A 12,430-nucleotide genomic window follows, 5' to 3' on the forward strand; every position below is an offset into this window, starting at 1 on the left:
CTCCGAGCGATGTTTGGCCAACTGCGCATGCGTACGGATCGTTATACGCATGCGCGAACCAGTCAGTGCGGTAGAAATTCATGTGCTCGCAATATAGCGAATGCCTGATAATTTGAGTGACAGGATGAGGCGTATGTGGGTGGTAACAGGGGAAGGTGCTTGAAAACGGGGAGTGGAAATCAGAACGCAGGCGTGATTAAAGGTCAAAACGGGCGTTTTATGGGTGTGCATAATTAAAACAGCAGCGTCATTAACCACGTCACTGGGTTATTTTATAGCCAGAACTGCTCGCAAAATTGTGGTAGCAAAAACCGACCACAAGAATAGCGAGCAGTTCATACCCTGTTCGATGTACTTGATTAATCTAATAAATAGCGGACATGACGTAGGATGCGAGCGGCCAGGGGGCGTAGTTTCCCAAAAAAAGACCGCAAGTTTTGTTCGCTCGTTCAGACCTAGAGGCGTGAACAGACCGCAAACAGCGAACGGTTCATTTGAATAGCCACCCCTATTTTCAGGACGAGCGAGCGCTAATTGCGTCCGGCTCTGAATGAGGGCCTATATCCATTGATCAGCAAGCTTATATTGAAAATATACTTACAAAGTATTTAATGTCAGATGCTATACAAAAACACTCCTATTCACAAAACAATGAAACTAACTAAAGCCATGTCACCAATGATTGCCGAGTAAGCAGAGAACATGAAGAAAATTCTATTGGGCATTTAATGTATGCAAGTGTTGGTGCTCACCCTGACATTATACATGCAGTAAGCAGAGTAAGCCAGTTTGCTACTAATACTGGGACACAGAACTGGAAAGAAGTCAAAATATTTCTAAGATACCTAAAAGTAACATTATCCTTGAATTTGGAACTTACCATGTCTGAAATTCTACATTCAAATTGTTCTGTGATGCCGATGAGGGTACAGATGAATATGATTGCCATTCCTATACAGGATATCTATATCTACTAGCTGGTGCAGCAATAAGCTGGTCAAGTAGAAAACTTCCAACTGTTGTCCTATATACCACTGAGGCAGAATATATCGCACTAACAGAATCAAGCAAGGAAGCTCTACACCTTAAAGATACTTTATGTGATTTAAGTGTTATAAGCAAGAATGACACCATTAGCATGGAGTGTGAAAACAGAGGTTCAATTTATCTATCCTACACCACCAAGCACCATGAATGATCCAAGCACATTGAGATGAGACGGGATGCAGTCAAAAAGCCGACGGTCGAAATGCCGACCGCCCGCTTCTCGACTGTCACATCCCAGCAGGGTACTAATGAGAGGCATCAAAATGCCGATGCCTGTCATAAGACCTCCGCCAGGAGCCCGACGCCCAGCATACCGAATGAAGGTAAGCCGGGCGCGGACAGCCACAGAGGGGTGGATTAGGTTTCAGGGTTAGGGTTAGGCTAGGGAAAAGGGGGGGTTAGGGTTAGGCACCCTGGTGGGAGGTTAGGGTTAGGCACCCCCCCATCCCGGGAGACTTAGATTTAGGCTGTGGGGATAGAGGAGGTTAGGTTTAGGCACTTAGGGGGGGAGTTAGGGTTAGGTACCCCTAAGGGAGGGCTATAGTTAAGGGGGGCAGGGATAGTATTACTTACTAAAATCCGCTGTCGGGATCTTCACCCCTGCCGGACTTCCATACGGCCAGCGGTAATACATACTGATCCTAGTCAGACATCACTTTATCCTTGAGCTGGTGGAGAATGGATCTGTTGTTGTGGTCCATATTGAAGATTCCTGTTGATATGCTGCTGTTAGTCTATTTCAAGATGAGTGGACTGGAATAAACTTGAATGTGATGATATGTTATTATTTGTCTAACCCTGAATTTTATTTTCAAGTTCATGCAAAGACCAAAATTATATGTTTTTGTAGCAGGGAGAGAGCATGCAGCAGGGGGAGGTGTTGGTGTATGGGGTGCTCTACTGTGCCAGCTCCTCCATCCTTTTTTTTTCTGTCAATTGTAACATTTACGATCTACAATATTAATTTTGTAAGATTCAATAAGAGAATGAAGATTTTTTTTGAAACACATTTCAAATATATTCAGGAGGATTCCATTAAATATCTTATTATATTAATACACAAAATGAAAGGTTAGAGATTGCTTACAGATAGTTGATGAATGTTAGTTTGGTAATTAAATAAAAAATATATATCTTTTCAAAATGATTTCATGTAACGATTATCGTTTATTCTGTTTAGGCCGTAGAGTCTGCCTTGGAGAGAATCTCGCAAGGATGGAGCTTTTCATCTTCTTTGCAAGCCTATTACAGAAATTCACATTCCGCTTACCCCCCGGCGTCAGTCATGTGGATCTGACCCCTGGAGTTGGGTTTATAATTGCACCAAAGAAGATTTTGATAAGTGCTGTGCCCCGTTTTTAAAATCTAGACTAAGGGAATTTAAATTTTCAATGATATTATATATACAGTAACAATACAATCACATCACTGATCACTGACACTTTAAATATTCATTATAACATCAATATTTAGAAATCAATTGGCTGCACGTTTCACACACAACAGATGCCCGGGGTCACTGGTGCACCGATCACTGGAGGTAAGCGCAAGCTAAGCGGGGGGTGCGTCACGGGTTGGTTACGAGGGGGGTGGTTGCGGTAGCCGGCAGCAGTGGATGTACAGACACAGGCCCTCATTCAGAGGCGCTCGCAAGAAGCGAGCGCTCGTTCTGAATGAGGGTGGCCGCTTCTATTTTTAAGTGCGGCCTCCTGGTCACTAGCTAAGCTGTGGGTTACCACCCACAGCTTAGCGACCGACCAGGGAGATGGTCGCGATGGTCAAGACCATCGCGACCATCAGGGCTTTCGACGAGACCCTATAGGTTGGGTGTCGGCAGCCGCAAGCCCCAGGGAGCTTCCTGCTCTTATCGAGCAGGAAGCTCCCCACTGACAACACTTATGATGTCAGTGCGGCCGCCCACAAAACAGTAGGCGTTCCTTAAGGAACGCCTCCGTTTGTGAAACCACCCCCCCACCCCGCCTACAAAATGGGCCGAGCTGTCGATCAACAATGACAGCCGGCCCTTTTGTAGTGAGTTCCAGAGTGAGAGAGTTTCTCTCTCGCTCCGAGGCTTGCGCACGCGCTGTGCGGCCGCTGTGCGGCCACTGCGCTTGCACAGGGCCTAACCATCGACCCGGTTGCGAGCGCTCATCGCTTGCGACCAGGTCTGAATGAGACCCACAGTCTCCCTGTATTTTTTTAGAAAAATTCATGGAAAAGTGGGCCCGATTCAGAGCCGGATGCTCTGACAAGAGCGCTCGCTCTGAATCAGGGCCCTCCTACCTAATATTGGAGCGGCCTCCTGGCCGCTCGCATAGCTGTGGGTGACCAGCGGTAGGGTCTCGCTGCCGCAACCCCAGGAGTGCTTTTGTCTCTATCAGAGCCAAAAGCACTCCCACTGATATCACTAGTGATGTCAGTGGGTCCGGACCCAGACGGTAGGCGTTCCCATGGGAACGCCTCCATCTGGCAGCCACGCCCCCGGCACGCCCACCAAAGGGGGCGTGCTGTCACTCACCATCGACAGCACGCCCCCTTTGGTGCGAGACTCAGAACGATGGCTACCCCGTCGTTATTTGCGTCTTGCGCATGCGCACGACAGAGCTCCCTCCGTCGAGCGCATGCACACTAGGGCACCATCGACCCGCTTGCGAGCGATCAGCGCTCGCGAGCGGGTCAGAATCAGGCCCAGTGTACGGATGGGATTCACAGGGACGGAGCTTTATCACAAGCTCTGTCCCTGCATATGATTTTTGATAAATTCCTGTGATATTTAATCAGAAATATCACACTGTAATCGCATTTTAAATGCGGATTGTAGTAAATATAGGCCCCACAGTCCCACAGAATTATATTAGTAATTTAATAGTGTAAAAAATACTTACATTATACATACAAGATATTCAAACCTTAAAATACTCATAATGTAAAAAGTTCCACCTAGATGTCCAGTGTAAGGAGTTTGGACTTATATACAATAATGTCTATAAATTCAGAAAAATACTTGTTGTCCTGATCAAACAATAAACAATTTACTATTTGCCCATATAGGATATATATTGGTTAGTACATTAACAGTGAATTTCCCAAGATGACCAACCCTTACTCTGTAATACAGGCCCGTATTCAATATGGGGCGAAAAGTCAGAGCTCAGACTTTTCGCCCTCATTGACGTTTTTTCAGGGATAAAGTATCGGGCGCGTGCCCGCTTTATCCCCGTATTCAATTAGGTTCCGGTGAATACGGGACCCAGGGGAAAGGTAAGTATTGAAAAATCCAGGGAATTTTTGAGGGAAATGTTCCTGGCACCCCCCTAAAGATGTCCAGACATGGGCGATCACTATGGGTACCCCCGTTTTTGCCTGCTGAAGGTAATCAGGGTTTTTAAATAACCACAGCAGGTGCATAAATTCGCCTGTGAAGAAGGGGTGAAGAATAGCACTTAGCTATTTTTTTTTTTGCAAAAACAGCTACTTCCATCAAATTTGGGGTACATGAAAATGGTTGCAAGCATATTTTTAAGTCCCAAAAGTGAATTTAAAAAATCTTCAAAAATGCACCTGCCGCTAAAACTTTGATCCCCAATATTTTTTTTTTCAACCCCAAGTTTAAAGTAAATTTTGTGGGGTGTCCTGAGGATTTTTTTCTTACACAGAATACTTTAAGGGGACCCCCCAGGACTGCAGGTTATTTCTTTTAAGCCTGCACCCCTAAACCCCAATTCTGCACTTTTTTTCGCCATGTATAACATGGTGAAAAGTTATCCCGGTTTTTTAACAAAGACTTTTTCGCACCGGCGAAAAGTCTTTGTAATTGAATACGGGAATAATTGAAACAGGCGAAAATGACGATAACCCGTTTTCGCCTCAAACTGAATATGGCACATAGTGTTCAGTATCTGGTTTCAGAAGCTGCTTATGTCCGAGCTACTGTATGACCACATAATACCTAGTGCCTAATTCAGACCCGGTCGCAAGTGCTGAGCGCTCGCAACTGGGTCGATGGTGGCCCAGAGCGCATGCGCACGACAGAGCAGGCTCCGTCGTGCGCATGCGCGAGACCCGTATAGCGACGGGCACACCGTCGCTCCGGGTCTCGTACCAAAGGGGGTGTGCTGTCGATGTTGAGTGACAGTACACCCCCTTTGGTGGGCGGGCCGGGGGGAGGCTGCCGAAACAGAGGCGTTCCCATGTGAACACCTACCGTTTGGGGCCAACCCCACTAACATCACAAGTGATATCAGTGGAGAGATTCCAGCTCTGTTAGAGCCAAAATCTCTCTGGTGCTTGCGGCAACGAGACCCTACCACAAGGGTCTCGTCGCAAGCCAGATGGTCGCGATGGTCTTGATCATCGCAACCATCTTCCTGGCCGCTCGCTATCACCCACAGCTATGCGTCCGGCTCTGAATCAGGGCCCTAGTACTATATATGCATCACCTACCGATAGTACTTACTGCTCCAGGTTGTGCAGGTAGATGGAAGCCCCCTGGGTGGTGTTGTTGGTCAGGCACTTCGTTCAAAAGGGCAGCCTAGATTGGCATTATTGTCCGCTCTGTACTGGCAGCAGCTACGTTGCTGGGAACTCTCCACGCTTGTGTTTGCCGTCAGTGAGCCGTGATGGTGCAGTGGCGGCTGTGATCCTGTATGACGAGCTCAGTCTCTGGGTGTATGGTTATTGCTGCCCGTTCTCCTATGGGATTAGGGCAGTCTCACCTGAGCCGCTAGGGCTAATATTAGTAATGCTGTATTTCGTGTAATGAGAGGCATTATGTGAAGTAACATATTATGCTGTCATCCCAGCCAAAAGGCATTTCTGTGCTTATGATTGTGACCTTAGCTATGATGCTGTGTACACAGTTTTGTACCTGTGACTATGAAAAAAAAAATTGAAACTTTATTTATAAATGACATATAATAAAGATTGCTTACTGTGACCAGGGTGTGTGCAGTATCTATATGTGATATATTACGCTGCTTCTACTTTCAGCGGAAGACATACTAAAACTCCATCACGGCAAATTGTGTGTTGGGTTGGTGTAAAGCTAAATACACACCTGATATGTACACTTTTATCCACAATCCAACAGTCTTTATGGTTTCCTGAGAAATGAAACAATCTTGATAAAAATCCAATTTCCAGTGTACACACTACTGAATTATTGTTCCGATCTGAAGGTGACGTTTTAAATGAACTATTGGTCAGAACTGTTGGATGCATCATGTACTCACTACTGAGAGGACTTTTAAAGTGCCAGACAGTTACCGTGTGTACCCACATATCATAGCTACAGAAAGTAGCATTCACCCACCGATTGCAGGAATCAACTCAAAGCAACCGATCTGGCCGTAAGGGGGGGGGGGAGATGTACTAAGCTCTGGAAAGTGATCTAGTGGAGAGTGACAAACAACCAATCAATCAGCTCCTACTGTAACTGTCATTTTTCAAACACAGCCTGTAACATGGCAGTTAGGTTGGTTGGTCGTTTATCACTGTGGTACCCCAGACCCTAGGTTTGCCTACCGAGGCGGGGTCTTATGTGAGATATATATATATATATATATATATATATGTCTATATAGTGTCATCATTCATATTGTTGTGTATTTGCTATGTTGGTGTTATGAACCCCTCAAGGGTAATCCGGAGCCAGCAGGGGAAGAGAGGAGGAGTGGGTAATACAGTGGTCAGCAGCAGCAGGTCACATGACATAGAACCGGTTGGAACCAGCAGCTGATGACTGAGGTGGTCAGTTAGGGCAGTTACAGGGGGTCCCGAGGGAGCGTTCCCAGAGAGAAGACCTTTCCCTGGGATACCCACTACCATCAGGAAGCCAACCAGCGGCTGCCAGTGCGGTGTTCCCGGCGGCAACAGCGGAGCTGCAGAGCAGAGAGACACACTACCTACTGTAGAACTTGTACAGTAACAGCCGGGGAAGGTGGAGACAGAGATGCAGCTACCATCTGATGAGTAGTGCCGCGGACAGAGTCAGTGGTGCAAATATTGGGGAGAGGGGACCACCCCTTGCTTCCCTCCCCATGTACTGACAGCCATCAAGGTGGTATAGAGCAAGGACTGAGATGGACTTCATCTCCTCAGATCAGCGGTAAGGCGGACCCATGTCCCGATCACAGTGACGAAAGGGGACTCAGGGCCTGATTCAGAGCTGGACGCTCGGAAAGAGCGCTCGCTCTGAATCAGGGCGTTTTTTTATTTATTTTTGGGGCGGCCTCCTGGCCGCTTGCATAGCTGTGGGTGACCACCCATAGCTATAGCGAGCGTCCATGATGATGGTCGCGATGGTCTTGTGGTAGGGTCTCGTGGCCGCAAGCCCCAGAGAGCTTCTGGCTCAAATTGAGGTGGAAGCTCTCCCACTGACATCACTTGTGATGTCAGTGGGGCCGCCACCAAACGGTAGGCGTTCTCATGGGAACGCCTCCGTTTGGGCAGCCACCCCCCCTGACCCACCCACCAAAAGGGGCAAGCTGTCACTCAACATCGACAGCTCGCCCCCTTTGGTGCGAGACCCGGAGCGACGGAGTGCCCGTCGCTAGCCGGGTCCCGCGCATGCGCACGACGGAGCCGGCTCCCTCGTGCACATGTGCTGTGGGCCACCATCGACCCGGTTGCGAGCGCTCAGCGCTTGCGACCGGGTCTGAATCAGGCCCTCCGTTAGAACCAGGCAAACCCTATGGGAGTGGTTATAATGGGGGAGCGTGATCTCCAGCCCTTCAGGAGAGTTCGCCATAATAAATTCAGCACAGTGTCACTGCCCTGCCCCCACACACTGCAGCTTACAGCCCGGCCGGATCACATAGATTTTTGTTCAAGAGCACAGATTTACTAAATTAACATTAACTACAGCCACCTACTGTGTCTGAACTCATTTGTATAGCTGCATGATAGGGATTACAGTTAAAACTGCTATATAGGGAAAGTACTTCACATACAAAGTAGTCGGGCAACGATCTGCAACATAAACCACAACAGCATTTATACCACCTTGTTAAACCAGTGGAAGTATCAAAACCACTCTCTAAAGTGCACCACCTTCAAGAAAAGCGCAGAACTGTATTTCAAACAGTGATGTTCTTATACGCTGTAGATTTAGTTAGATAGATAGGGAAATGGAGTGATGAATACATTTTTAAAGGTGCATATACACGTAGCAATTTTGTAACCACCGATTTTCGGTCAGATTATCGGTCATATTTTCTCTCAGATTTTCCCTTGAAAAAGTGAACGATTCTTTGAAGTGTAATGAATGATTTTTACAACGATGAATGAAAAATGTTCCTTCTAGGGGTGAGCGGGTTCGGATTTCTGAAATCCGAGCCCCCCCGATCCGAGGCCGATTCGAGTCAGGCTCGACTTTTCCCGCCTGACTCGGATCTGAAATCGAGGCAAAACGTCATCATCCCGCCTTCCGGGTCTCGCGGGTTTTGGATCCTATATAAGGTACGCGCGTTGGCGCCATTTTCTCACTCGGCTGTGGACAGTGAAGAGGGAGGGTGGGAGTTAGGGCTGGCTGGGCAGTGTAGTGTAGTGTAGTGCAGTGTAGTGCTGTGCTGTGCTGCTGTTGTCCATAGGGGCTGTGTCCACTCCTTCAAAGTCCATAGGGGCTGGCTGGACTGTGTTGTGCAGTCAGTTGTCCATAGGGGCTGTGTCCACTCCAAAGTCCTGTGCAGTGTCCCAGTCCTAAAGGGGTGCTGTAGTGTTGTCCAGGGGGTGCTCTGTCCATCAGGGGTGCTCCCCCCAAGTGTAAAAAAAATATATTTTTTTTCTGTGTTTGTGAATTGTGTGCACTGTGGCTGCACGTGCATCAACAAAGAAGCAGCGCCAAGTGTGCGCCTGTGTCCCATTAGTAACCCCCAAAGTACACTCCAAACAAAATAAAAAAATATTTTCTGTGTTTGTGAATTGTGTGCGCAGTAGCCGCATGTGCATCAACAAAGTAGTGCCAAGCGTGCGCCTGTGTCCCATAAATAAAGGGCCGGCTGGCTTGTCCGTTGAAGGGTGCTGTAACCCCAAAAAGGCACTCCAAACAAAATAAAAAATGTTTTTCTGTGTTTGTGAATTGTGTGCACTGTGGCTGCACGTGCATCAACAAAGAAGCAGCGCCAAGTGTGCGCCTGTGTCCCATTAGTAACCCCCAAAGTACACTCCAAACAAAATAAAAAAATATTTTCTGTGTTTGTGAATTGTGTGCGCAGTAGCCGCATGTGCATCAACAAAGTAGTGCCAAGCGTGCGCCTGTGTCCCATAAATAAAGGGCCGGCTGGCTTGTCCGTTAAAGGGTGCTGTAACCCCAAAAAGGCACTCCAAACAAAATAAAAAATGTTTTTCTGTGTTTGTGAATTGTGTGCACTGTGGCTGCACGTGCATCAACAAAGGAGCAGCGCCAAGCGTGTGCCTGTGTCCCATAAGTAAAAGGCCGGCTGGCTTGTCCATTAAAGGGTGCTGTAACCCCCAAAGTACACTCCAAACAAAAAAAATATATATTTTCTGTGTTTGTGAATTGTGTGCACTGTGGCTGCACGTGCATCAACAAAGGAGCAGCGCCAAGCGTGCGCCTGTGTCCCATAAGTAAAGGGCCAGCTGGCTTGACCGCTAAAGGGTGCTGTAACCCCCAAAGGGTGCTCCAAACAATATATAAAAATATATTTTTTTGTGTTTGTGAATTGTGTGCGCAGTAGCCGCACGTGAATCAACAAAGTAGTGCCAAGCGTGCGCCTGTGTCCCATAAATATAGGGCCGGCTGGATTAACCGCTGAAGGGTGCTGTAACCCCCAAAGTACACTCCAAACAAAAAAAATATATATTTTCTGTGTTTGTGAATTGTGTGCACTGTGGCTGCACATGCATCAACAAAGGAGCAGCGCCAAGCGTGCGCCTGTGTCCCATAAGTAAAGGGCCAGCTGGCTCATTTCTTAAAGGGTGGTATAACCCACAAAGTGCACTAGTCTCCAACAAAAATAAAAAATAATTTTCTGTGTTTGTGTGCGCCTTAGCCGCACGTGTATATCAATATAACATAAATGGAGGAACAAACTTTCTCCGATAAAAATAAAATAGGGAAAGATCAAGAACCACTTCCTCCTAGTGCTGTTGCTGCTGCTGGGAGTTGTTCATTATCCCAGAGAGGAAGTAGGAACACCACTACTTTTACTAAACAATTGACACTCCAGCAGTCCTTAGTGAGGAGGATGAAGTACGACAGCAGTCATCCTGAAGCAAAATGTATAACTGAGGCCTTGACTGCAATGTTGGTGTTAGACGTGCATCCAGTATCCGCCATTATTGCAGTGGGATTTAAACAATTGATGGAGGTAGTGTGTCCCCTGGTTCCAAATCCCGTCTAGATTCCACTTCACTAGGCAGGTGATACCGAGACTGTACAGAAACGTCAGAAAAAGTGTCCTCAGTTTCCTGAAAAATGCGGTTTTACCCAATGTCCACTTAATCACGGACATGTGGACAAGTGGAAAAGGGCAGACAAAGGACTATATGACTGTGACAGCCCACTGGGTAGATGTATCACCTTACGCAGCAACAACTGCAGCGTCACCTGTAGCAGAATCTCAGAAATGCCAGCTCGATCCAAGGCAGGCTACGCTGTGTATCACCGGTTTCAGTAAGAGGCACACCGCCGACAACCTCTTAGAGAAACTGAGGGAAATTATCGCCCAGTGGCTTACCCAACTTAGACTCTCCTGGAGATTTGTGATATCTGACAACGCCACCAATATTGTGCGGGCATTACATCTGGGCAAATTGCAGCATGTCCCATGTTTTGCTCACACAATAAACTTGGTGGTACAGAATTTTCTGTAAAGCGACAGGGGCGTGCAGGAGACGCTTTGGGTGGCCCAAAAAATTTCCGGCCACTTTTGCCATTCAGCGACTGCGTGCGCCTGTGTCATAAGTAAAGGTCCGGCTGGCTTGTCCATTAAAGGGTGCAGTAACCCCAAAAGTGCACTCCAAACAAAATAAAAAAATTTTTTCCTGTCTTTGTGAATTGTGTGGGTTGTAGCTGCACCTGCATCCTCAAAGCAGCAGCGACAAGCGTGCGTCTGTCTGTTAAAGGGTGGTGTAACCCTCAAAGTGCGCTCCACAAACAATAAAAAAATTCTTCTTTTTTTTCTGTCTTTGTGAAATGTATGCGCAGTAGCCGCACCTGCATCCTCAAAGCAGCAGCGACAAGCGTGCGTCTGTCTGTTAAAGGGTGGTGTAACCCTCAAAGTGCGCTCCACAAACAATAAAAAAATTCTTCTTTTTCTTTCTGTCTTTGTGAATTGTGTGGGCTGTAGCCGCACCTGCATCCTCAAAGCAGCAGCGACAAGCGTGCGTCTGTCTGTTAAAGGGTGGTGTAACCCTCAAAGTGCGCTCCACAAACAATAAAAAAATTCTTCTTTTTTTTTCTGTCTTTGTGAATTGTGTGGGCTGTAGCCGCACCTGCATCCTCAAAGCAGCAGCGACAAGCGTGCGTCTGTCTGTTAAAGGGTGGTGTAACCCTCAAAGTGCGCTCTACAAACAATAAAAAAATTCTTCTTTTTTCTGTCTTTGTGAATTGTGTGGGCTGTAGCCGCACCTGCATCCTCAAAGCAGCAGCGACAAGCGTGCATCTATCTGTTAAAGGGTGGTGTAACCCTCAAAGTGCGCTCCACAAACAATAAAAAAATTCTTTTTTTTTCTGTCTTTGTGAATTGTGTGGGCTGTAGCCGCACCTGCATCCTCAAAGCAGCAGCGACAAGCATGCGTCTGTCTGTTAAAGGGTAGTGTAACCCTCAAAGTGCGCTCCACAAACAATAAAAAAATTGGCTTTATTTTACCTGAGTTGCCCCCCTCCAGTGTGTACTCCGAAAGAGTGTTTAGTGCAGTCGGGAACCTTGTCACCGAAAGGCGTAGGAGGTTGCTTCCACAAAATGTGGAGAAGATGATGTTCATAAAAATGAATTATCAACTCTTCCAGGGAGACCAGCCTCCAGAACGTACAGAGGGACCTGTGGTGGCGGATTCCAGCGGGGACTAATTAATACTCTGTGAAGATGAGGATGTACACAACACTGAAGAGGGTGAGGAATCGGTGGATAAGGACGACATCTTGCCTCCGTAGAGCCAGTTTGTGCAGCGACAGATTAATTGCCAGCTTGTTTTGTGGGGGCCCAAACAAACCAATAATTTCAGCCACAGTCGTGGCGCTGAAATGATTGGTTTGTTAAAGTGTGCATGTCCTGTTTATACAACATAAGGGTGGGTGGGAGGGCCCAATGACAATTCCATTCTTGCATCTCTTTTTTTTCTTTGCATTATGTACTGTTTGGGGCCTAGTTTTTCAAACTGCCATCCTGTCTGCCACTGCAGTGTCACTCCTAGATGGGCC

General features: G+C 47.1%; 1 protein-coding gene across 4 annotated transcripts in view; it reads left to right on the forward strand.

Annotated features, from left to right (window-relative positions):
* Positions 1–2,650, forward strand: part of LOC148533741 (cytochrome P450 2K1-like) — a 41,975-nt gene extending 39,325 nt beyond the window's left edge. For all 4 annotated transcript variants that reach the window (XM_088467230.1, XM_088467233.1, XM_088467232.1 and 1 more), the window contains one exon: positions 2,228–2,650. In XM_088467230.1, the coding sequence (XP_088323356.1) occupies positions 2,228–2,409 (182 nt within the window). In that variant the 3' untranslated portion in view covers positions 2,410–2,650. The remainder of the gene's footprint in view (positions 1–2,227) is intronic.
* Positions 2,651–12,430: the final 9,780 nt, after the last annotated feature.

The sequence above is a fragment of the Taudactylus pleione genome, unplaced genomic scaffold (assembly GCF_031769625.1).
Source record: "Taudactylus pleione unplaced genomic scaffold, aTauple2 ptg000070l, whole genome shotgun sequence".
Taxonomy (NCBI): Eukaryota; Metazoa; Chordata; class Amphibia; order Anura; family Myobatrachidae; genus Taudactylus; species Taudactylus pleione.